Raw genomic sequence first — 26,396 nt, 5'->3', positions numbered from 1 at the left:
CTCGCGAATGATTTGGAATTGGCATTTCATCTGAATAAAATAAAAATCAAACACGCTGTAACACGCTATATTTAGATTTCATGCAACATGTACAAGTCATTTTCTGGAAATTGGGAAAAATGAAACCCAATTTTGTGAAAACAAAAAGGGCAATTGCATTGATTAACACCATAAAAGTTAATCGTATTGATCATCTAAACGCTTAGTTTTAGTTTCCGACTTAACGTACTGCTGAGTTTAAGTACACATAAAAATGTGCACATAATATCTACATGTACATGAAGTATATGATTTTATTTTGAACATGTACATTTAAAACGTGTGAATGACCCTCGCAGACAGGTGTTTACGGTGGCTGCGCAGCATCGCGTTGATCACGGGTGTTCCCGTTCACGATAGCGTGCAATCGCGGCAATGCCGGGTGTTCGCCGAACACCACGGTCAGTAATGTGTCCGCCCCCCTGCGAAATGTCACCCATCGGGAAAATTGAACACCGCGGACACGCGTTTTTGTCAAACTACACATTGCCTGTACTGTATATAGTAAAAATATCAAATCGAACAATTACCCAATACATCCGTTTCAACCCGACTCTATTACTGTATATTTACTACTTTATAAGTTTCTACATATTTTTTACTCGATATATTTATTCCGTTTTTATACATCCCTTTCTGGTAAATATTTACGATAAAAGCTCTCAATTATTTCTTTAACACAAACCTTGCCATTTTCTATAGTATCAAATACATTTTAAGTGACTATTTATAGATTTGATGAAATATTGCCTCTGAACATGCGTCAATCCCCTGACGTGTTGTGTGCTTGTTAAACGCTCAATACACGCACGCTTTCTATGCAAATGACGCGACGTTGTACATGCTGCATAATTTTCGCGCTCTTTTTAATTGAGAAAAAGATTCGACACACATAAATTTGCACTGCTAATTTGAAGCAAGAATATTTCAATGTTGCAGTAACATTTACATTCGAAAGTGTGTTTCTGATTAAAAACGCGTTAACATCCACTTAAGGGAATGGGTTTCGGATTACAAATTTAATTATTCCCATTTGAGATATCAACAAATATTAATAGTTGCGTTATGAATTATCATAAGATGTCGGAGTTCAATGTCAGAAAAAAAAACTAAAAACATACATGCCATAATTTTTCAGACCAGCAATTCCGGGACATTGAGTTAAATTGTCCGGGACTTTTGCCGATTTTCCGGGACATGTATAAAATGTAGAGATATTTATAGACATATGCATTTTTGGTACGTTTTTTTTTTTGTTTCGCATCGTTAATTGCAATAGTTCGAAAGCCTATCCGAAATACACTTGATCTATTAACGTCAAATTAAACATTACTACTTCCGTTACTAGATACAAGCCACGTGTTTTCAGTGTAAGCGTTCTAAACATAGATGGTGACGTCACTGAGTTATTGTTATTAAAGGGACTGTCCAATAGATTATGGTTTGAACAAAAAATAAAATTATTGTTTTAGATATTAAAAACGATTATCGCCTTTGATTTAAGGATATAAAAACTCAAAGCAGACAAAGGGAAGTATAACACAACCCAACACATAAGCCCAAGCGGCTGGGAATTCCATATTATATTTCAAAAACGCCGTTCGACGTTTTTGACCTAAAAATAAATGTAGCTGAAAATCAGCTGACAAGTCACGTGGTACATGGTACCGTAATTTATTTTTGGCATAGAAATTACATTATTTCTAAAGAAATAGATTTAGCTTGTTGAGCAAATAATTATTTTTCATGTAATATTTTTGAAAAACCAATAAATTATAGGCCTACTTCATATTTAAATCAACATTTTTATTGGAAAATCACTTTTCACAAATACGAATATGCGGTCGAAAACTGAAAGCCATCAGAATTCAAAATGGTTCGGACACAAACAAGTGCGAGCGCAAAGAAAAGGCTAAAAAAAACAAGAGATGCAAGGTACAGGCGGGGAAAAAGGGAAAGGATAATAGACATTGGTGATCAGTGTGATCGATGGAGAAGAGTGAAAGAAGCTACTGGGGTTGAAACGGACGAGAAAATGATGGAAATATTGATCGATGCGTAAGTCTTCTTCATTTTCAGTTAGTGTGTCAAAGCAACTTTTCTATAAATTCCCGTAATTATTTTGCTACATATTGAACACGATTTGACTTCAATGATTTCTAAAGCTAACATATTATCCCATTAATTTATGCCTAGTGGACTCTCCCATCTTTCTAGTCTCATATATAAGACGCGCAAAGAATTTAGAGATACTTTTTATATGGGCTAAATTCTTTGGAACGTCTCATCGTTGAAGGACCTTTTTTGTGGTGGAAACCAGAAAGTTTAAATTTTGATCAAATATTACCCATATAAAAAGTAGCTTAATATTTAAGAGCGTCAAAAATTTGGACTACCATCTTTCTAAATTGGATCAATTTATTACCAAAATTATGGATGTCTTAGTGTATTTATTTCTATATCAGGGTTCGACATTAACTTTTTTACAGCCAGTCCATCGGACCAGCTCCTCTTAAAATGTACTAGTAGTAGCCCGAATCTGATGTCTACTAGACCATAAATGACATAGCAAATAAACAGAATTGTGTCGTGTTACTGTTTAATCAGTTTTATCAGAAAATAATTAGTGAACACAAGAAAGTTATTTTGATGCACAGAGTAAAAAATAAAATAAAACTATTTAACAACATAAATTGTTTGTTGTAATTTCACTGTTTATCACCAGTTAAACAAATGATGTCTGTACAGCAGGTGACATTTATTAAACGTTATCAAATTTTGGCCTCCTTGACCGCTGTGCTCCATGCTACCAAAGCTCCAATGCCCTTTTCCATCATAATCTGTGTCAGTTTTACTGTCAGACTCTACTTTATTAACTTATTTGTCGGACGAAAATCCAATCTTGAACAAAGTCACTCTTTAAATTACATTCTCTCGTCTGCTACGCCAAAATGTTTTCATTGACAATACCGATTTTCGATAGAAGTCGTAAAAACATGATGTTAAGTTCAACGACACTGCAGAAAATCATCCACTATTTCAGTGCTGGAACCGAATTTTGAAGGTCTTTGCAAACAGTTTGGATCCAGATGAGACGCCACAGAACGTGGCGTCTCATCTGGATCCAAAACTGTTTGCTATTCTGATAGTATTCTTTGAAAAAAATTGAAGAAAATGCTAATTTTAGAAATTCAGCAGACAACATTTTAGCAGACTACAAATTTCCCAGCATGCAAAGTGTTAATATTCATGACAACTTTACCAATGGAAACAAGCTATTTCTGCGGGAAGCTCTCCTTCGCGTCTAAAAATAGGGATGAATCATGTGAATGCTCCGCGTTTATTTATATACCCTAGTTTTGTTCTGATGTAAATAATAGATACAATAGTTATTTTACACATTAAGAGAACAAGGTTTTCGGTTAGTTATACATGTAGTTATATGAATCAGTATAGATTTTGTATGTACGACCAGTCGGACAAGCTAGCCCACAGTTTTACTAGCCCGACCACCGATCTTACTAGACAATGTCTGTCGGACGTGCCTTAGTGTCAACCCTGTATATTTAGAATATTTCTTACAGATATTCCTTCAAGCAAGCAGTACAGACCCTGATGAGACGCCGCATCATGTGGCGTCTCATCTGGATCTTTGCTGTTTGCCAAGGCCTTTTTTCTAGACGCTAGGCATAAATGGGTTAAAGTCTAAATTTGACACAAAAAAAGATTGGTTTTGGGCAACGTCTTGGGTTCGTAACGTCTTGCTTCCTTTCTAAGATTTTTTTCTTCCCAGATGCAATGAGAACAGATGCAGTGATTTAAGATGAAAATTTTTCATACAAAGATATGTTTATTTGCGAAACTTAACTGTAAAGATGCTATGGATTTATCTGGGATTTAACATTTGACATGCATCCTGTTATTGGAATATATCAGCCATGTTTTTTAAGTTTCAAGTGAATTACCCTGCTTTCCCTACATCACCAAGTCTAAGGAGCAGTGTTTGCAAATGAGTCGTTTTTGATTAATGCAAAAAAACGTAATAGCTTTGGACTGAGAACAGTAATTATTATTTACGTCGCTGATTACATTTAATAAATTGTGTGCATATTATGCATTAATTTTTTTTGTTACAGATATTTAGACTCTCATTGTAAAGATATTCCTGAACTCATTAACCCTGGCAAAAGAAAATTGGAAACTCCACCTGCAGGTGTCAACAAGCGTCTGAATATTAGGATGGAATCAACTCCTATTCCAGGCACCAGTTCAAAAATCCCAGAGCTCCCTATTTCATCTGTCTCTGAAGCATCGTCTACAGATGTATGGGAAAGGTATTCTTTTCTATCTTTCTTCATCTTTAAACAAATGTGGTAACCCCATAATTTATAAGTTTTATTTTGTGTTTTTGTGTTACATTATGATTAGCAGATGCTTATTTTTTTATGTCCCCCACTATAGTAGTGGTAGTGGGGGACATATTGTTTTTGCCCTGTCTGTTGGTTGGTCTGTTGGTTGGTTGGTTTGCGCCAACTTTAACATTTTGCAATATCTTTTGCTATATTGAATATAGCAACTTGATATTTGGCATGCATGTGTATCTCATGGAGCTGCACATTTTGAGTGGTGAAAGGTCAAGGTCAAGGTCATCCTTTAAGGTCAGAGGTCAAATATATGTGGCCAAAATCGCTAATTTTATGAATACTTTTGCAATATTGAAGATAGCAACTTGATATTTTGCATGCATGTGTATCTCATGGAGCTGCACATTTTGAGTGGTGAAAGGTCAAGGTCATCCTTTAAGGTCAGAGGTCAAATATATGTGGCCAAAATCGCTAATTTTATGAATACTTTTGCAATATTGAAGATAGCAACTTGATATTTGGCATGCATGTGTATCTCATGGAGCTGCACATTTTGAGTGGTGAAAGGTCAAGGTCATCCTTCAAGGTCAGAGGTCAAATATATGTGGCCCAAATCGCTTATTTTATGAATACTTTTGAAATATTGAAGATAGCAACTTGATATTTGGCATGCATGTGTATCTCATGGAGCTGCACAATTTGAGTGGTGAAAGGTCAAGGTCATCCTTCAAGTTCAGAGGTCAAATATATGTGGCCCAAATCGCTTATTTTATGAATACTTTTGCAATATTGAAGATAGCAACTTGATATTTTGCATGCATGTGTATCTCATGGAGCTGCACATTTTGAGTGGTGAAAGGTCAAGGTCATCCTTCAAGGTCAGAGGTCAAATATATGTGGCCCAAATCGCTTATTTTATGAATACTTTTGCAATATTGAAGATAGCAACTTGATATTTTGCATGCATGTGTATCTCATGGAGCTGCACATTTTGAGTGGTGAAAGGTCAAGGTCATCCTTCAAGGTCAAACGTCATATAGGGGGACATTGTGTTTCACAAACGCATCTTGTTATAATTTTGGTATTATATTACTGTAGATTACTAAGGCCAACATTTGCATGTAGATTTGAAATTTAATATGTTAATATATACTTCAAATGTCTCATTGAAATCATGTTGATCTATGTTTACAGTTACAATATTTGGCATTCATTGTCACCTGAACTGAATATACAGTAGCCATTGTAAAGTACATGGGTAGTTGCAAGGTGAATGCTGTGGCGAATAATACTCATTTTTGAATATGATAAAGTTGCTTAACTTAACATTTTGATACTTGAAAGTAAGGAAAAGACAGTTTTATATGCCATTTCCACTAATCAAGAGTGAAGAGACTGAATCTAAAGTTTTAGTTTTCTATAACTATGTGTCTGCATCAGCATTCTTGCCTTGTTAGGACTTAGGAGCCAATTAAATAGTCACCCTGATGAGAATTTATACTGTAAATACAAATATTTTGCCAGTTTATAGCTTGCTGAATATGAATAGTTCATGTATGCTTTTTAACCGAAAGCAATAACATCAAACTTATTGTAATTTGTAATGTATTGATATGCTAACTATATGGTATGAGTACAAGCATGATGTCTGCAGCTTTAAAAATTCCAGTTTTTTTTATTGATATCTCAAGATTTTATTGGCAAATCACTTGTTTTTAAACCTTTAGAATGATTGTATTGAACAGTAAATTTGAACTCCTAGAAGTTGTTAGTATACATTCATTTTATAAATACATGTATATGTGTAGTTAAACAAGCGGCTAAATCTTTTGTTTCTTTTTATTTTCAGACAAGGTATAGCTGTAACCAGCAGAGAACCAAAGATAGTAACAGCATTAATAACCAAAGGAACTAGGTACTCTAAATTTTGATATTTTTGCACAATTAATAGTAAGTTGGACTGCTAATTCTCTAAAGCATTGACTGTACAAAGGTTTTAATGAAGTGATTGGACATTTAAGATTGTATTTTGACAGTATTTTTTTAAGTGAAATAGTATACTTTTATGTTAAGAGGTTGATCCTATTTTTTTTAAATCTCCAAACCAACCATTTGATAGGATGGCAAGGTTCTTGTCATTGGCACTCGGCAAATATTAGTTTAAAATTATTCTGATGAAGATCATACGGTTTTCTTATAAATTGATCAACAGAATGACTTTTTAATTTTAAATGGAATGATAATCATTTTTGTTGTCAACATTTTGTCAGTTATTAAGTTAAACAATTTAAAAGTTTGTTTTCATGAACATATTGATTCATTGTATGGGTTGACTAATAATCTTAAAATTGCTTGTCAATTATGGTATGATGTCATTATATTTCAGGGTTGGAGATCTTACTACTTCAGATACAGATGATTTGTATGATGTTGACTATGATCCAAATGATCCAACTTATGATCCAGGTTCTTTCGAGCTGTCAATTGTGTGAGTACCCTCAAAATAAAATATTTTGAATTATTGTAACAAAATTTAATGCTTCATTATCAGAAATTAGCTTTGCAATATATATTTGTTTTCTCATAATGTTCCTCTATTGATTTTGCAGAACAAATAATTGCCATTTTGTTTGTCAATCTGTCTGTTAGCCAATGTCCATTCTATTACTATAAGAACATTAAGACATGCTAGCATGATGCCTCGTGTATGTACCAGTACTTTGGGAGAGCACACTGGGGACATTATAAAATGATTTTTATTCATAGGTACATAATAATGATAATGTTTCATAAGTGTACCTTAGTAAAACAACAATTATATTGTTTTATTAATCTCATAATATATTGTAAGGATTTTGAACTTATATCTAAAGTTTTATGGATGACCAAAGAATTGTACTTAGCAATTTTACAATAATTTTGCCTTTACTAATTAGAAAAAAATAATTATATAATTTGAGTAAAACTTTTTTTGGGCACTATTTATTCAGTGCCCCAGATCAGGATTCATCTGACGAAGAAGACGGAGATGATGACATCTTCACAGATGTTATTCAGTGCCTTCCCCAGGAATTTGTTAAGGCGCCCCGGGGGTGGGTTCGATTTTTTAAAATTTATCGTGTCAATTCACGTTTTGTGGTGCGTTATAACTCAAAGAAAAACAGCGTCAAAAGACGTCATTTGGTGCGCTATGACTCGTCAAAACAAGAGCACCGCCTTGCGGGTGCAGACCGCTCATCTATTTTCTTTTTAAAGGTGAAGGGACTCTAATTTTCAATCACAAAGGAAGGAGGGGTGGAGTCAAGAGGGGTGTATAGTGTGGGGGTGTGGACATGGGGGGGATTCTTGGGTGCGATGGTTGGACGGTAGTTCAAACATAAAATAATAAAAATAAATATTTGTGTTTTTTAACCGTTTAAAAAAAAGAAAATGGGAGGGGGGGTGAGGTGGGGGGTATAGTGTGAGGGTGAGGTGGTAATTTGTGAGATGATCTTAAAGAAAAACAAAAAAAAAATTTGGGGGGGGATTTGGGTGGGGGAGGAGGGGTGGGAGGGGATTCTTGGGTGCGATGGTTGGACGGTATTTCAAACATAAAATAATAAAAATAAATAGTTGCGTTTTTTAACCGTTTAAAAAAAAATTGGGGGGTGGGTGGGGTGGGGGGGGGGTATATCGTGAGGGTGTGGTTTGAAGTTTGAAAGAAATGGCCTTGATACTTACGAAGTAAAGTGGATCGAAACACAAAATTTAACCATATATTAAAAGTTACTAAGTCAAAAAAGGGCCATAATTCCGTAAAAATGACATCCAGAGTTATGCAACTTGTCCTTTTACTGTACCCTTATGATAGTTTGCGAGTGTTCCAAGTATGAAAGCAATATCTATGATACTTTAGGGGTAAAGTGGATCAAAACACAAAACTTAACAAAATTTTCAATTTTCTAAGTATAAAGGGCCCATAATTCCGTCCAAATGCCAGTCAGAGTTACATAACTTTGCCTGCACAGTCCCCTTATGATAGTTAATAAGTGTTGCAAGTATGAAAGCAATAGCTTTGATACTCTAGGAATAAAGTGGACGTAAACACAAAACTTAACCAAATTTTCAATTTTCTAAGTATAAAACGGGCACATAATTCTGTCAAAATGCCAGTCAGAGTTACATTACTTTGCCTGCACAGTCCCCTTATGATAGTAAGTGTTGCAAGTATGAAAGTAATAGCTTTGATACTTAAGGAATAAAATGGACCTAAAGACAAAACTTAACCAAAATTTTCAATTTTCTAAGTATAAAAAGGGCACATAATTCTGTCAAAATGCACGCCAGAGTTATCTAACTTTGCCTGCCCAGTCCCCTCATGATAGTAAGTAAGTGTACCAAGTTTAAATGCAATAGCATTGATACTTTCTGAAAAAAGTGGACCTAAACGCAAAACTTAACCAATATTTTCAATTTTCTAAGTATAAGAAGGGCACATAATTCAGTCAAAATGCACGCTAGAGTTATCTAACTTTGCCTGCCCAGTCCCCTCATGATAGTAAGTAAGTGTACCAAGTTTGAATGCAATAGCATTGATACTTTCTGAGAAAAGTGGACGTAAACGCATAACTTAACCGGACGCCGACGCAGACGCCGACGCCAAGGTGATGACAATAGCTCATAATTTTTTAAAAAAAAAAATAGATGAGCTAAAAATCCCCCAGTCATTTAAAAATATTTTTTTTTTTTTTTTTAATTGTTTTAAAACTTTTCCGCACAGATAGTAAAATCCCGACTCGAACGATTTCCCAATACATCCGTTTCAACCCGACTCTATTACTGTATACTTACTATTTTTCAAGTTTCTATTTATTACCCGATAATCCCGTTTATTCCGTTTTTATCAATCTCTTTCTGGTAAATATTTACGATAAAAGCTTTCAGTTATTTCTTTAACACAAACCTTGCCATTTTTTAAGTGACTATTTATAGATTTGATGAAATATTGCCTCTGAATATGCGTCAATCCCCTGACCTATTGTGTGCTTGTTAAAACGCTCAATACACGCCATTTGTATGCAATAGACGCGACGTTGTACATGCTGCATAATTTTCGCGCTCTTTTTAATTGAGAAAAAGATTCGACACAAAATAAATTTGCACTGCTAATTTGAAGCAAAAATATTTAACGTTGCGGTAACATTTACATTCGGAAGTGTGTTTCGGATTAAAAACGCGTGAACATCAATTTACGGTAATGGGTTTCGGATTACAAATTTAATTATTCCCATTTGAGATTTCAACAAATATTAACCGTTGCGTTATAAATGCAACGATAATTTGTTTACACACTTTACGAGTCGAATATATGTTTTGACGGAATTATGCAATGTCCACGAGGATCACGGCCGGTTGCCATCATCAGTCTTCTAACTATCGATTAGCCATCATCAGTCTTCTACCTATCGATTATCGGACGAAACATTTACAAGTGTGCGTAATTAATTCAACGAAAATGTGTTAAAGCGCATTACGTGTCGAATAAATGTCAGAAAACGAGGTGAATCAGTTCTATAAATGGACATGCTGAAATATACTTTATATACTTTATATATTTTGTGTCGAATCTTTTTCTCAATTAAAAAGAGCGCGAAAATTATGCAGCATGTACAACGTCGCGTCTATTGCATACAAATGGCGTGTATTGAGCGTTTTAACAAGCACACAACAGATCAGGGGATTGACGCATATTCAGATGCAATATTTCATCAAATCTATAAATAGTCACTTAAAAATGACAAGGTTTGTGTTAAAGAAATAACTGAGAGCTTTTATCATAAATATTTACCAGAAAGAGATTGATAAAAATGGAATTAACGGGATTATCGGGTAATAAATAGAAACTTGAAAAATAGTAAGTATACAGTAATAGAGTCGGGTTGAAACGGATGTATTGGGGAATCGTTCGAGTCGGGATTTTACTATCTGTGAGGAAAAGTTTTAAAACAATTAAACAATATAAAAAAAAATATTTTTAAATGACTGGGGGATTTTTTTGAAGAGTCATAGCGCACCAAATGACGTCTTTTGACGCTGTTTTTCTTTGAGTTATAACGCACCACAGAACGTGAATTGACACGTTAAATTATAAAAAAAATCAACGTCGGTAGGGGCCACCCCTCCCGAACCCACCCCCGGGGCGCCTGAACAAATTCCTGGGGAAGGCACTGCATGTACTGGAATTAAATAAATTGTTATCACATAATTGTTACCGCTATACTAATTAATTGTTTACCACTTGCAATTAATTTCTCGTATTAATTATGAGTCATAGGTAACACTTGTTTACAGTAAAAAGGTGTGATGATGATGCCCGAAACCGTCTTTAATGTTCTGTACTGTACTAATTACCGGTTTTATATTACTCAAATGGTACAACTACTTGCTAATCAAGCTGCGATAAACTCTTATTTCATGCCCGACGTCAATCAAAAATAATGGTCGATAGTTAACCCCGCCCTCATAAGCATTCGCGTAACCGATTGGACGATGAACTTCACAGTTTGACGACTGGAAAGTTACCGGATACATCCTTGTCAGCATTTAAATGACCGTGTAATGTGGCTATAATAATCGATACGCGCGTCATGCTATTCTCTTATCAGTGGATTATCCATTACCCCATGTGGTGTTTATGGCGATTACTTGTGAAAGTAGGTACCGAGTGCTCTTTTAAAACAGGGAATATTGATACACTGATAGGGAAACCTTGATTTTTTTGGACAATCTCCACTTTCTTTTACTGAAGAATACACTGATCGGAAAATTTCAAGCGCCCCGGGGACTCTGATTTCGAAATTCAAGCGCCCCGGCAAGGGGCGCTTAAATGGCCTGGGGAAGACCCTGCATTATTGGAAATAAGTTCAGTGATACTGAGATTATACTCAATACTGTGCAACCTTTCCAAAGTAGCCCTTACTTGAGGGCAAGAATGGGGGAGACATTATGATCAAATGATTGTTTAATTATGTATTGTTATTATTCCAATCTACATGCATGCTTATTAATCTGTCATAAGCTTTAAACTAGAATTCTTCTGTCTATATTTTCAACAAACACGAAAAACAAACCTTAGATTTTCGTTCTTGTTCTTTTCTATATTCAATAATTCTTTCTTGTTCGTCATGGTCATAACAGCGCCCTTTTACTTTCTTACTTCCTCTTTTCCTTCCCTTTTGTTTGGTTCTTAAATCATCCTAAAAAAGATTTAACATGACATGTTTGAAAAAAATACATGATTAAATTTCAATTAGCATGTCCAAACATATACAAAGATGTAAGGTATGCATTTCAGGTATGTTGTTGTTTCAAGTTTATCTTACGAGTAACTTCATATCATATGGACTGCATAGAATGTGGTCTCATATAACACTGTAAATGAATGAACGGACAAACTAAAGAGCGAAAAAAATGAAAGATGCATTTTAAACAGCACTGACACTAATGATTATGCATGAACTGACTTTTTAGGATTTAAAACAGCCAGACCACTCTATTGATCATTCGACAAGAAACATTTTTCAGTACTATGCATATATGTTTCTCAAAAACACAGAGAGGAAACAGTAAAATTATGATTTTATAAATAATTGTAATTTAAATAATTTAAGTTACCTCTCTCTCACTGAGTGGTTCTCCTTCAGACTCATCAGAACTTGTAGGAACAAAAGCCAGTACAGGTTCCTAAATATAAATAATGCACAACATCCAGGAGAGTTACATATTGCAATGCAACAAATATAAATAGTCAAGTAATAAGATATAAATAAATAACACCTCATTAAAAAAGACGTAGAAGTTTGGACTTACAACTTTATCAGCTAATGAAAGTTTGTTACAAGTTTGTATTTCCAAGAAAACCTTATAAAGATATGAAGTATAATTAGTGTAAATATTCTGCTGTGATAATGTATTAAAGTGTTATGTTGAAATAAACAAAAATCTCATCTAAGCACCCACATGTTTTAGTTCCAGGTGAATCACTTAAAAGATGAGGTTAAATCTTAGAATGATAAATATAAAACATAACTCACTAACTGCACTTATTCATCAAATAAAAGCAAGTCTTACATCGTCAGATGTGCTATGGTATTCCAGTGTCCCCTTAGTTGTTGTTGCAAATGTCTCAACTTTCTGGATCTTTCTGGCAGGACGTTTTCCTTTACCCTTCTGAAGACTTGAATCCTGAGTTTAACAAATAAAGCATCATGCATTTGATAAAAAGCAAGTAATGCAGAAAATCTAATAAATAATAGCAAAAAGAGTAACCCTAAAATGACAAGAACATGACTTCAATGTCATGACCTAATCACATGAGTTATAGTGCATTTCTTGATTTACTACATGTTATTTGCAACCACAGCCTACATCCACAGATTTTGGACCTAAATATTGTGAAGAAAAGCAAAAAGTCCTACTATACTAAGCCAAGGGTTCAACTCTCAGGCCTTTACAATAATAGTTCTAACTTGTAAATCATAACTGGTTATAGTCAAACCTGCATTTATCAACACAGAGCGGACAATGGTGATATTATTATTTCTTCTTAGTTTGGCTGTTCACAAATAGATATACATAATTCACTATACCCCTCCGGTTGACCAGGTGGGAGAATTTATCAAATAACTGGCACATAATTAACCCTTTGCATGCTGGGAAATTTGTCGTCTGCTAAATGTCGTCTGCTGAATTTCTAAAATTAGCATTTTCTTTGATTTTTTTGCCAAGAATACTATCAGAATAGCAAACAGTTTGGATCCTGATGAGACGCCACGTTTTGTGGCGTCTCATCAGGATCCAAACTGTTTGCAAAGGCCTTCAAAATCCGGTTCCAGCGCTCAAAGGGTTAAAATGTGTACACACAACAGCATTAAAATGAACTTACTGAATCTGTGTCCTGAGAATACAACAACATTCTCTTAGATGGCTGTCTCACACGTTTACTTCTTCTCATATCTCCCTCTGTTTTGGCCTAAAAAAACACAAAAAATACATTGACTTATTTGTGCTTTAGGATCTGGGTTCGAATTTACTGTGGAAGAATCCACTGACTTCTATTAGTATTGGCAAATTTTAAAAGTTAATGAAAAACGTACATTGCAAAATAAACTACACACAATTCAAAAGTCAAAACGATAAAATCATAAAATCAAAATACGTAAAATTGATTCTCATTTTCATGCATTGGAGTCGTCTGCTAATGCTATCGTCTAATTTGTAAACAAACGACATTGAATTGCAAGGTAAAGACCATCAATCCGATACCATTCAACGGCAGATAAACTCATCTTGTTAAATTAAATAAAATCAGATCGGAATCTTAATAAATGATATTTTATTAAATCAATAAAACCATATTTTCTTACTGGTTCGCTCATTGTAGATTTCGAAGCCTCCGCCATTTTCTCTGTTTTTGTCTGAATCACGTGACACGAAGCGCGAAATACAAATAGAAAGGGATTTCCCAAGGTAGACGCAAAAGTCGTAATACAATTTGGCAATCGTGATACATCGGCTATCTCGGATTCCTCCGTAAGATAGGCCTCGTGGCTAACGGTCGCCATATTGCCTTGTATTACTACTTTACTACCCAAAAGGTTGTCAGTCTATTGTTATGAGGCTGTATACGATGCGCGTTGAACTAGCGCCAAACTTTTTACCGAAACTTTGATATTAATAGCACTATTAACGTTCATTTGTGTTGCATTTTGACCAATTTTCCAAGTGATTTACTTTTCCATTAGTATTTAATCACCCTATCATCCAATTTTTAAGATGAAATTACGGTGTTTACAAAACCAACCAAACCGAAAGTGAAACTGGATGCATTACGTTTCGCGATGTAAACATTAAATATTTATTCTGTTTGAGGAAGCGAATCGATAATAGACGTTGGAATAAATGTATGCAATCAAGACTATCATTGCCGATTGTAGTACTGGTTAAAAAATACCTTTTATGACAGGTCATGTATAGAACGTTAATCAAATAGTGACCATAAATCACTACAAATGTCTGGGTTGTTCATTAATATAATTAATGCACGTTTCTGATCTAATTGCCTGTATCTAGTTGTAATTACCATGATATTGATAAAAATAAAACGTTTTTTTCATAAATTAACATTACATGTTTTATTTTTATCATTTAGGGAATATATAATTGTATCATTATCATCATTAAATATTATGAAAATGATCTAAATTATCATGATTACTTTAAAGTAGAATTTTTAAATTTTACTAATTATTTTTAATGAATTTGCACATTTGCTTGATTCAAAATAAATTGTATTAATAAGGGTTTCAGTTGTTAGTTTTAACCCATTTTTAGTTCGATTAAATTTTAAGTACTAACTACGTACATGTATGTGAAATGCTGTTGAGTTCGTTTCCTGGGCCTAGAACCAGTTCTTGGGTGTCTCTTGGAGATTTCTTAAGAATGCTCCCACACTGGGGATCAAACCAGTGACCTCCAGATCATTAGGTGGACACCACATCCATTACACATCAGCGACCTTTAATTAGTAAATTACTTTAGTATTGCAGCATTATATAATGTAATGTTGCTACATATTTTTGGAAAATGATTAATGTGCAGTACTAAATAAATCTAAATGCATACAATTTTAATTGTGTATATTGTGTGATTATTAGTTACAAATTCCCTTTTTACAGGTATACTGGATTATGAAAGACTGATAAACATAAAGTTGACAACTCATCTCCCCAACGATACTTTGTGTGGCTCATTCTCAGAACAAACCCATAGTCAGTGAGAAAACTACAGTGTAAAAAGACCACTTGATTGTGACCATTATGGCTGACCAAGCAAATGTTATCATTTAAAATAAAGAAAACTTCCAGTTCAATGTACATTTTATACCAATTATGACATTGGCCAACACAGAAAATAATTATAAGGTTGATTTTCCCAAAATTGACTGTTACAATTGGATACTGTTTTAAGCTTCACTTTACTTTGTCTGAAAATAAAAGTCCTAAATGATGTAATAGAAACATACATATTTATTTTTTAGTTTTACAAAAATATATGTATATATACATATATTATAATATCTTTTTATCGATGGTCAATCAATTTAAGTTTAACTAATATATACATACACATTTTATACATGTGTATGCTTTGATTTTTTTCTATTGAAGCCAAATTAATATTCCATTAGATAGATAGATAATATCACAGCAGTATTCCTAGTTTGTCTGCAAGTACTGCAGAAATCATGGATTATTATTTTACTGTGTCAGCCTTAATCTTTATATTATAATTGTTAAAACAGATTAAGATGTGCATTATACAATTGAGGATGCATCAAAATTTTAAAAAAGGTACATGTATAAATTAATAAAGAATCAATAACAATCAGAAACTGTGCATTTTTTTCAGTATTGTGTGAAAGGATTTGAAGTAATTATGTGTTTTTGAAATATGATTTATGTGAATTTGAATAAATATATAAAATTAAGTGATTTTCTCAGACAAAACTGTTAATTACATACTAAAGTATTCAGAATGTATTATTGTAATATTCATTCGAATTTTTTAGTACAAAAAGCACTTTTCCCTGGCATTTGTATTTATTGTAATTGCATATTTTATAATTCTGACAGCATTTATAAACTGTGTTCATGCAAGCATGAACACGGTTTCATTTTTTGAGTATTTAAACAAGAGGGCCATGATGGCCCTGTATCGCTCCACTGCTGAGAAAAGGCTGAAACAAATTTCTCTGCATGTGCAAATACTTAAATATAGGCCCTATTTAAGCACATGTACACTTTTGTGACCTTCTGGGCTGGGTCAAATTTAACCCCAGGGGCATAATTTGAGCAAAATTTGTAGAGGACTACTATATCTCACTACATACAGAATGTGGTAGCCCTAGGTCCTAGAGTAAAGGACAAGAATATTTTTAAAGTTTTCACGAAATAAGCAAGATATAAGCGTAAATAATGTTCAATTTTGTGACATGTGGGTCAGGATCAAGTTTGACCCAAAGGGCATAATTTGAACAAACTTGGTAGAGGACTATAAGATGTTACTGCATACCAAATTTGGTAGCCATAGTCCAAATGGTTTTCGACAAGAAGATTTTTAAAGATTTCACAAAATAGGCGCTTTAAAAGCGTTTATTCAATTTTGTGACCCCCCGGGGCAGGGTCAAAGTTGACGCCAGAGTCATTATTTGAACAAATTTGGTAGAGGTTTATTAGATGTCACTACATACCAAATTTGGTAGCCCTAGGCCCAATGGTTATGGACAACAAGATTTTTAAAGTTTTCACAAAATAGGCCCCATATAAGCGTATGTTCAGTTTTGTGACCACGGGCAGGGTCAAATTAGACCCAAGGGGCATAATTTGAACAAACTTGGTAGAGAACTATAACATGTCACTACATACCAAATTTGGTAGCCCTATGCCTTATGGTTAAGGACAAGAAGAGTTTTAAAATTTTCACAAAATAGGCACTATATAAGCATATAATTGATTTTGTGGCCCCCGGGGCAGGGTCAAATTTGACCCCTGGGGCATAATTTGAACAAACTAAGTAGAGGACTATACAATGTCACTACATACCAAATTGTGTAGCCCTAGGCTTAATGGTTATGGACAAGATTTTTTTTTAAGGAATCACAAAATAGGCATTATATAAGCATATGTTCAATTTTGTGACCCCCGGGGCAGGGTCAAATTTGACCCTAGGGATTAAATTTGAAAAAATTTGGTAGAGGACTATTAGATGTCACTATATACCAAATTTGATAGCCCTAGGCCGGATTGTTATGGACAAGAATTTTTTTGAAGTTTTCACAAAATAGGCCTTATATAAGCATATTTTCAATTTTGTGACCCTCGGGGCAGGGTCAAACTTGACCCCAGGGGCATAATTGAACAAACTTGGTAGAGGACTATAAGATGCCACTACGTACCAAATTTGGTAGCCCCAGGCCCAATGGTTATGGACGAGAAGATTTGTAAAGTTTTCACAAAATGTACCCTATATAAGCATATGTTCAATTTTGTGACCCCTGGGGCAGCGTCAAATTTGACCCCAGGGGTATAATTTGAACAAATTTGGTAGAGGACTATTAGATGTCTCTACATACCAAATTTGATAGCCCTAGGCCCAATGGTTATGGACAGAGATTTTGAAATTTTCACAAAAAAGGCCTTATTTAAGCAAATTTTCAATTTTGTGACCCCCAGGGCAGAGTCAAATTTGATCCCAGAGGCATAATTTGAACAAATTTGAAAGAGGTTCACCCCAGGAACATCCTAAGAAATTTCATCAGAATTGGACCAGTAGTTTAGGAGAAGATGTTTAAAGGAAAAGTTTATGCATGGATGCACGATGGACACAGGACCTTTGGCCAGTGGAGCTAAAAATCAAATTAAACATTTAGTTTTGATGTAAAATTAGTTTTAATATGCAAGTGTCTATTTCACTTATAAATTAAAACAGCATATGATTCATTATTGAAAAGATTATTCCAAGCTTGATGTCATATTTCAACTTTGCATAGTGTAGTTAATTGAACATTGTATTGAACTGTATGGGAAGCTATATTTTTTAATTTATGTATGCTACTAAATAGGCACTGGTATGAATTTGACACTGTTTTTGATGCTCATACAAAACTTTAATTATTACTACACTTTAGTATATTAAATATTTTTAAGTTTTTGTTCAACATTTTTTTGCAAAAGAAAAGAGTGTCTTAATGCATTTGAAAATATACTTAAAACAAACTAAAAATGCATTTTAATATACCTTTTTCCTGGTAAAGTGTATTTGGGATGATAAAAAATACACTTGAAGAGTATTAATGCTGGAAAAATGCAGAAAAAAAAACATTAATTTGTTTCTGTTAGAAGTGTGTCTTGTCTGCATTTTTAAGTGTATTAAATGCACATCAAATGCAGATAAATACAATGCCAATACTGTTACATGTATTGTAATGGACATAAAATGCACTTGTTCTTGTAATTAAATGCTTTAGTGAATTGAAATAACCTTTTATAACGTTTTAACAATTAATAATACCTTTTTATATAAATTTTCTTTTGAAATGTGACACTTAAATGATTTTTGCACCACTAGTACGAGATATAATTTGTGCTCATAATGCTTTATCATTACACTATATAATATCATTTGTTGTATGAAAATTACCCGTAAAATTCATGTGAAAGCTCAAGAGATCAATAGCAGCGTGCTATACCCTGCTCCTTTTTACATGACTTTATGGTATTTAGTCCCCAATTCTACATGGCTGAGGAAAAATTAATGTGCAGATTTGACAAATTAGTCTTAACTGGGATCCAATAGGCAGACTTTCATATTACTTGTATTTAATTTAAATCATGATCTGAATTGCTCTTTGGCAAATCTCTGTTGGTCACAGTATTCAACTGAATTTTGTTCACTTTGTAGTGATTATATTTTCTATATTTATCAAACAACATCTTTCTTCAAAAGTTTAACATGATTGCTTGGTTAATTTAGAAACAAGATCAATGCATCATAACATAAAATGAAAAAATGTGTAATAGTAAAAATGGCAGCAAAAAAGCACTAGATTATCTGCCTTAAATCTGAGAAGATATGTTGATGTATTGGAATTTCTCATAAATAATGTGTTCCATAGTTGTATAATTGTATAGTCGCATGCATGAGTGGTGTCAATGTCACAATACCAATTAAAGCCTATAATTTACTAAAACAATTTGAAGTTTGATGTGTGTTTTTTTTTCAAGATCTGTTATATATAATTATATATACATGTATATATATTGTTGAAAAGTTAACATGCAATAAGTTTACTGTAATTAATTGACAAATAGTTTTACTGATTTGGTTGGATGCATATATGCAGATATATCATGGTTTGTGCAGAGGACAGTAGCAAAAACAAGAGCTGTCTCCGTAGGATGACATACGCCCCCGATAAACGCTTTAATAGAAGTTATGAGCATTTTTCAAAACCTAAACGCCGACCCTAAGTTCATGGTCAAAGGGGTCAAAATTTGTGTGTGTATGGGAAGGCCTTGTCCATATACACATGCATACCAAATATGAATGTTACATCTGAAGCGACATAGAAGTTATGAGCATTTTTTCGAAACCTAAATGCAAAGTGTGACTGATAGACAGACGGACAGTGCGATCACTATATGCCCTCCTTTGGGGGCATAAAAATGTGTTTCACATTGTTTTGGTAAATTAGTAATGTAGTTAAAAGAACAGAATCATCAATTATAAAGTTATTGATTATAAAGTGTTGCTGGCATATTTGATGCATTCATCTAGCAAGCTATAAGAAGGTCCCTGTTTTATCCCCACTGGCACCGAGTGAGGGTTCTCAAAATCTTTAAACAATATGAATAACTATATATAGGGTCGAGAGCCTTGTTGATATGGGGGCTAAACACCTGAAATCAAAGCGACCCAGGTTAAAGGCCGAGGCCAAATAAATAAACCAGAGGCCGCATGAGCCTGCTATACTCTGAACAAGTATTGTTTCTTCTCAGAAAACTGGCTTAAGTGTCTTACTAAGCTTTAGACTTTGAGTTTCAGTGCAATCAATCTAAAATAAATTGGTCAAATTAAATAATAATTTGTAAAAAATAAACATTCTGCACAAATTCAATTATTTAATTTACTTTACCTGTGTGCATGAATCAATTCAGTCTTGATGGTTAGTGAACTATGTCAAAAGCACCATATCTATGAAACACTTGTATTTTGAATATTGCAATGTTCCACAGAAATGATGCTGATGATAATTCTACACGATAATGAATTATGGTTACAATACACTAAATGATCGCTTCATGTAGGGCTGTACTCTCTAAAAAAATATCATAGTTGACAGGAAGGCATGTTTTACACTTTTTACCATTATTCGGGTGTTATCTTGCGGAGATAATGGTAGGGCATGAATAGGTGTTCACTACTGAATCCCTGAAATATGATACACTTGAAGACTATAGTAAACCATTGCACTAGAAAAGGTTACATTCCACTAAGAAACGGCCGAAAAAAAAAATTGCAAAAACAGTCGATTTTGATCTGTGTCAAGTTCTTTCTTGCATTGTACATGACATATCTTTTTTATTGCATAAATCGATTCCGCTTAGAATGGCCTTTAAGAAAAGGTATGGTTATGGGGGTCTCTATGTGCAAAATGTTGCATTTATTTTCGCTCAAAGTTGTCGCTTTTACATTGAATTATATAGGAAAACTATTTGGTGTATTATGACCTAAACGCAAAACCAGGCCTAGTCACAAAGGAGCTGTATTTACAGAAAATCATCATTTTTTTTAGTGGTATTTGACGCGTTTTGGCAAATTTCACGGAATAAATGCGTTTGTTTCACGAATTTAAGGAGCATCGTGAGTTTTTAAGAAAAAAATACGTTTTCAGAGGAAAATAAGGAAAAAAAACGTACAAAAACTCGTCTTGAGCATCTCAAATCGCAACAATTTGTGCTGAAAGAGCTCATGAACACGTTTTAATAGTTGTTTACTTCTTTTTCTACATAGCTTGTAACAATATTCCAGTATTTTGACCGATTGTAATTATTTAGGGTAATCGTTTTACGCCTGAACGCCCGTTATAAATCAAAGCTCCGAACGCGAAAGCCACATGGCTTATCAGGCGTTATAATAAAATGCATTTTCAAGCATTTCTACGTGAACGATCGGTCTGAAAATTGGCATGCACATAGAAAATAGTTTTATAAGTATCGGGAAGTGCTTATTTTCCGCGATGTTAACAGTAAACGTTGTCTAATACGCAAACCAGGCCTAGTCACAAAGGAGCTGTATTTACAGAAAATCTTCATTTTTTTTAGTGGGATTTGACGCGTTTTGGCAAATTTCACGGAATAAATGCGTTTGTTTCACGAATTTAAGGAGCATCGTGAGTTTTTAAGAAAAAAATACGTTTTCAGAGGAAAATAAGGAAAAAAAAAGTACAAAAACTCGTCTTGAGCATCTCAAATCGCAACAATTTGTGCTGAAAGAGCTCATAAACACGTTTTAATAGTTGTTTACTTCTTTTTCTACATAGCTTGTGTGGTGATTTTTGACCTACCACCGTTCTTTACTTACGTTCATTTTTCTTTGGGTAAATTGTTCCTTTTAGTTAATATATTAAAAGCGTCCATTGATTTCCGGTAAGCATTGTTGACGTTTAATTCATTGTTGAAAATATGCCTAGAAATTTATCGTTGTATGTCGTTGTATGTTGTTTTTATATCCATTTGTTTAATAAATGTTTATTCTGTTGATAAAGACCAGAATCTCATTATTATGCTTTATAATTAAGTCAAACCACTATTACGTAGATCTCAACTGTATCACTATGGAAATGTCCGAGTAACGCCGCATGAGCAGATAGTATAAAAGCGCGCGTTTCTTCTATGAAAAGTCAGTTGTACTGCCGACTTCGTCGAGTTAACATCGCGAAATTAGGTAATTAAATTATATTATTAACATACATTAGGGACTTTGGGCACATAGAGACTGGCTATCCTCTTCAAACGTTCTGAGAGCCTTGAAGTTGGATTCCTACCCCTCAGCAGCCCGGGTCGCTAATAGTTGATATATAAGTCACATACCTTCACACAACACTACAAGGCTCCATACCTAGGGTAACGAGTCACACAGACTCGGAGTCATAACGAAGTGTTCCGAGGTCATAGGTCTCCATACATAGACCCGAAGACATAGGTTTCCATACATAGTCTCGAGGTCATAGGTCTCCATACAACGTCTCGAGGACATAGGTCTCCATACATAGCTCCGAGGCATAGGGTTCCATACATAATTCTGAGACATAGGTCTCCATACATAGACCCGAGGTCATAAGCGTAAATAGTGGGGTTCGAGGTCATATGAATATAGCATTTGATTACATTTGATTTACTGTTCCAAACCAATTATTGTATTAATAACCAATCATAAAGCAAGGTAGCTTGAGGAAAATTTTATACTATTGTATTGTGCTTTGGGTTATTGTCTGAACCATACTATAAAGACCGACGCTCGGTCGAAGGCACGTTACAAAACTTGGTGGCAGCGGTGGGATAGCAGGATATCAGACCGTTATCCGTTACCTACAGCAACAGTATGGCGTCAGGCGGAGACCGAGAGCTCGATGCGTTGTATGAAGAGCTAGAGCAACTTCGAATACAAAACCAGAGACTCAGACTAGAAAGTGAGATCTCCGGGCTACAGCTAGAAATGGATAACATGGACACAGGGTCGACCGACCGCAAAAGACTGTCTCGAGGGGCAGGTATGAAACAAGAATCGTCAAGCCCATGTTTCTCAGAACACACTCGAGCACCAGACCTGAAATATGCTGAAGATACCCCGAAGTATGTGACCAAAAGACGGAGTACATCGCGACCCCAAGCGGAGACCCCGAGCAAGGAGCGTACCGCTATAATGAGACCTGCGACATATGATGGTTCCGGGTCCTGGTCCGATTATAAAGCACATTTCGATGCTTGTTCAGAATTAAACAGATGGACTGAAAAAGAGAAGGGACTGTACCTTGCCGTATCGTTGAGAGGTCAGGCACAGGGTGTATTTGGGAATTTGTCCAAACACTGCAATGACTATACAGAGCTTGTGATAGCTTTGCAAGAAAGGTTTCAGCCGCCCAATCAAACAGAATTGTACCGGGTGCAGCTTCGAGAACGAAAACAGCGTGCATCGGAGAACTTGTCAGAACTAGCGCAGGACATCAGAAGGCTGAAAAATTTGGCTTACCCTACTGCCCCAGCCGATGTTAGAGAAACCCTTGCAAAAGAGCAATTTTTAGATTCGCTACATAGCGTAGAGTTGAGGATACGAACCAAACAGGCTAGACCATCGAGTCTGAATGATGCTGTGCGTCATGCAGTCGAAATGGAAGCCTACTACAAAGCTGAGCAAAAGCACCTTGCCTCAAGTCAGGTGCTGACAACAAGTACTGCGGAGGGCGATAGCCAGATCAAACACCAGAACGACCTCAAGTCCTTGCAGTCTGCAATTCAACAGTTACAAAACGAGTTTCGTGAGTGGAAACGACAAAGTAATAGTGCCCCGAGATCATTTCAACCTAGGAATACGAGCTCAGATAGACCACGGAATAACTTCCGAACACATCGATGGAACCCGAGGCGCACTAATGTTCCCAGGTATAATAATAGTCAAAGGTCAAATACGAATGCGTCACATAAAATGGACCGAAGTACAGGTGACAAGGGTGGTGAAGTTAAGAAATCCACTTTCAATGGGGCCGGCTTATTCTTCGTAACAGCACACATCGATGGTTCTGCTGTAAGCTGTCTTATAGACACAGGAGCTACACTTTCACTGATGTCAACACAGACCTGGAGTATGATTTGTGGCAAGTGTACCGAACTCAAATATTTTGACAAGGACATTTTCGCGGCTTGTGGAACGCCGCTTACTATCAAAGGTCAAACCACAGTAGATCTACGCATTAATGAGAAAACCTACCCCACTACGACAATTGTTGCGGATATTGACGGAGACATTATATTAGGTCTCGACTTTTTCAAACAGTATCAATGCCATATTGACTTGGAGTCAGAACAGATACGTATTAACGGAGACAATTGTACCCTTACAGGCCAAGGGGCTTCTGGATGCTACCGAGTAGTTGTATCAGAGAAAGTTCAAATACCTGCTAGATCAGAAATTATAGTACCAGCAGAGGTTACTGGCACGGACAAAATAAAGGAGAACTTGTGCATTATCGAACCGACATTGAAATCATTGGAAGCTGGTAGAGGAATAGTTGCCAAATGCCTGATACAAGGTACTCAGAAATTCCCCGTACGTATGCTTAATCCATCAGAACAGTCCCAGATCGTCTACCCCGGGACACTTATAGCGATTGCCAGTCCCGTGGTCCAGGTACAAGAGGTTCGAGTGAATAAAACTTCTACACGTGTAGTTGAGACAGTACCTGAACATCTCCAGGAGCTCTACATGAGGACGATAGATGGACTCAATCCAGAGCAACGTAGGCAAGTTGCTAACTTATTAAACAAATACTCGGATGTATTTTCAAAAGGCGATGGTGATATTGGCAGGACTGGGATAATAAAGCATAGTGTCCCTACAGGAAATGCACGCCCAATAAAACAGCCACCACGTCGTGTACCAATCCACATGACCGGGGAGGTCGATGCTCAGATCGACGAAATGCTGGACAGAGGCATCATAAGGCCATCAAAAAGCCCATGGGCAAGCAGTATCGTTCTAGTAAAGAAGAAGGATGGTACCCAGCGCTAAAGCTCAACGACGTAACTATAAAGGACTCATACCCATTACCGAGAGTAGATGAATCATTAGACCAGTTATCCGGAAGTAGATGGTTTTCGTCATTAGATATGAACTCTGGATACTGGCAAGTTGAGGTAGAAGATGAAGATAAACAGAAGACCGCTTTCTCAAGCCGTAGAGGGTTGTTTGAGTTTCAAGTTTTGCCTTTCGGACTCTGCAATGCCCCGGCAACTTTTGAGCGTTTAATTGAAATTGTACTATCAGGATTGCACTGGGAAGTATGCCTGATATACTTAGATGATGTAATTGTGACGGGGGCTACGTTTGACGACATGGTGAAAAACCTGAACATGGTGTTGGAGAGGTTCAGAGACGCAGGTCTCAAACTGAAGCCCCGCAAATGTCAGCTATGTGCGAAAGAAGTTGAATTCTTAGGACACATTGTATCTGAGAATGGCATTAGGACTGATCCCAAGAAGACTGAGTCTGTACGCACATGGCCAACCCCAAGGTGTGTAAGAGACGTGCGATCCTTCCTAGGTCTGTGTAGCTACTACAGACGCTTCATATATCGGTTTGCAGAAATTGCAAAACCATTGCACAAGTTGACAGAAAAGGGTGTGAAGTTTGTTTGGACTAAGGAATGCTCCGAAGCATTTGAAGGGCTGAAGGAAAGGCTGACTCAAACACCAGTGCTAGGCCACCCGATCTTTAGTGAGCCTTTCATATTGGATACCGACGCCAGTGACAGGGCAATTGGTGCGGTATTATCGCAGAAACAGAATGGTGAAGAGCGAGCCATCGCGTTTGCAAGTCGAACATTAACTAAAAGTGAACAAAAATACTGCGTTACACGGAAGGAACTTCTGGCAGTGGTCCACTTTGTGAAATACTTTCGCCATTTCCTATATGGAAAACAGTTTTTGTTGCGTACTGATCACGGTTCGCTTAGGTGGATTATGAACTTTAAGAATCCAGAGGGTCAAGTTGCTAGATGGCTGGAGATACTAGCATCATATGACTTCAAGATAGAGCACAGACCAGGTCGATTGCATGGAAATGCTGATGCTCTAAGCAGGCGGCAATGCAGACAATGTGGTGAAAACTGTCCGGACACGCGAGATGTAAAACCTGCAGTGAATATAATTGAACAGAGGGAACCCCAGGATAATGCTATATTAACAGATATTGTCTCAGCTCAGAGCTCTGACACAGATGTTTCACGTCTGAAGCAGTGGATCCTGGATAATGCACGACCAAATAATGCTGACGTTGCAAAATGCAGTCTTCTCCTCAAGACACTACTTAATCAATGGGAGCGTCTCGAAGTTAGAGATGATTTAGTAGTGCGGAAATGGGATGTGTTTGGGACCAATATTGTGTATTGGCAGGTCATCGTTCCGTTCAAACAAAGGCGAGTTGTGTTGAAAAACATGCATGGTATCAAGGCACCAGGACACCTTGGTATTAAGAAAACGTTTGAAAAGATTAGACAACGATATTACTGGCCTGGACTTCGACATGATGTGAAAATCTATGTGAGCGGTTGTGACGTTTGTGCTAAACGCATGAGTCCTGCTCGATCAAAAAGGAGGACCATGGCGAAAACGAAGACTA

General features: G+C 35.7%; 5 protein-coding genes and 1 long non-coding RNA gene across 11 annotated transcripts in view; 4 read left to right on the top strand and 2 right to left on the bottom strand.

Moving 5' to 3' along the window:
- The window catches only part of LOC127879174 (anaphase-promoting complex subunit 10-like), a 160,325-nt gene that overhangs the window by 1,413 nt on the left and 132,516 nt on the right, over positions 1 to 26,396 (top strand). The gene's annotated exons all lie outside the window — the stretch shown is intronic.
- The window catches only part of LOC127879166 (tyrosine-protein kinase JAK2-like), a 487,084-nt gene that overhangs the window by 350,424 nt on the left and 110,264 nt on the right, over positions 1 to 26,396 (top strand). The window lies entirely within an intron of this gene.
- LOC127879179 (uncharacterized) overlaps positions 1 to 26,396 on the bottom strand; it is a 299,024-nt gene that overhangs the window by 262,331 nt on the left and 10,297 nt on the right. The window lies entirely within an intron of this gene.
- LOC127879175 (anaphase-promoting complex subunit 10-like) overlaps positions 1 to 26,396 on the top strand; it is a 305,930-nt gene that overhangs the window by 270,078 nt on the left and 9,456 nt on the right. The gene's annotated exons all lie outside the window — the stretch shown is intronic.
- Positions 1,259 to 17,939, top strand: LOC127879173 (uncharacterized). The gene is made up of 5 exons (XM_052425864.1): positions 1,259 to 2,097; positions 4,176 to 4,373; positions 6,253 to 6,318; positions 6,790 to 6,891; positions 15,119 to 17,939. Exons 1-5 carry the CDS (start codon positions 1,913 to 1,915, stop codon positions 15,132 to 15,134), a joined length of 567 nt encoding a protein of 188 aa, XP_052281824.1. The 5' UTR covers positions 1,259 to 1,912; the 3' UTR covers positions 15,135 to 17,939.
- Positions 11,447 to 14,316, bottom strand: LOC127879172 (uncharacterized). The gene is made up of 5 exons (XM_052425863.1): positions 13,808 to 14,316; positions 13,327 to 13,413; positions 12,513 to 12,626; positions 12,057 to 12,125; positions 11,447 to 11,638 (listed from the first exon to the last, which is right to left on the bottom strand). Exons 1-5 carry the CDS (start codon positions 14,003 to 14,005, stop codon positions 11,483 to 11,485), a joined length of 624 nt encoding a protein of 207 aa, XP_052281823.1. The 5' UTR covers positions 14,006 to 14,316; the 3' UTR covers positions 11,447 to 11,482.

Source organism: Dreissena polymorpha, chromosome 4, assembly GCF_020536995.1.
Source record: "Dreissena polymorpha isolate Duluth1 chromosome 4, UMN_Dpol_1.0, whole genome shotgun sequence".
NCBI lineage: Eukaryota > Metazoa > Mollusca > Bivalvia > Myida > Dreissenidae > Dreissena > Dreissena polymorpha.
Note: the sequence above shows the minus strand (reverse complement) of the source record. Positions and strands in the feature narration are given on the sequence as shown.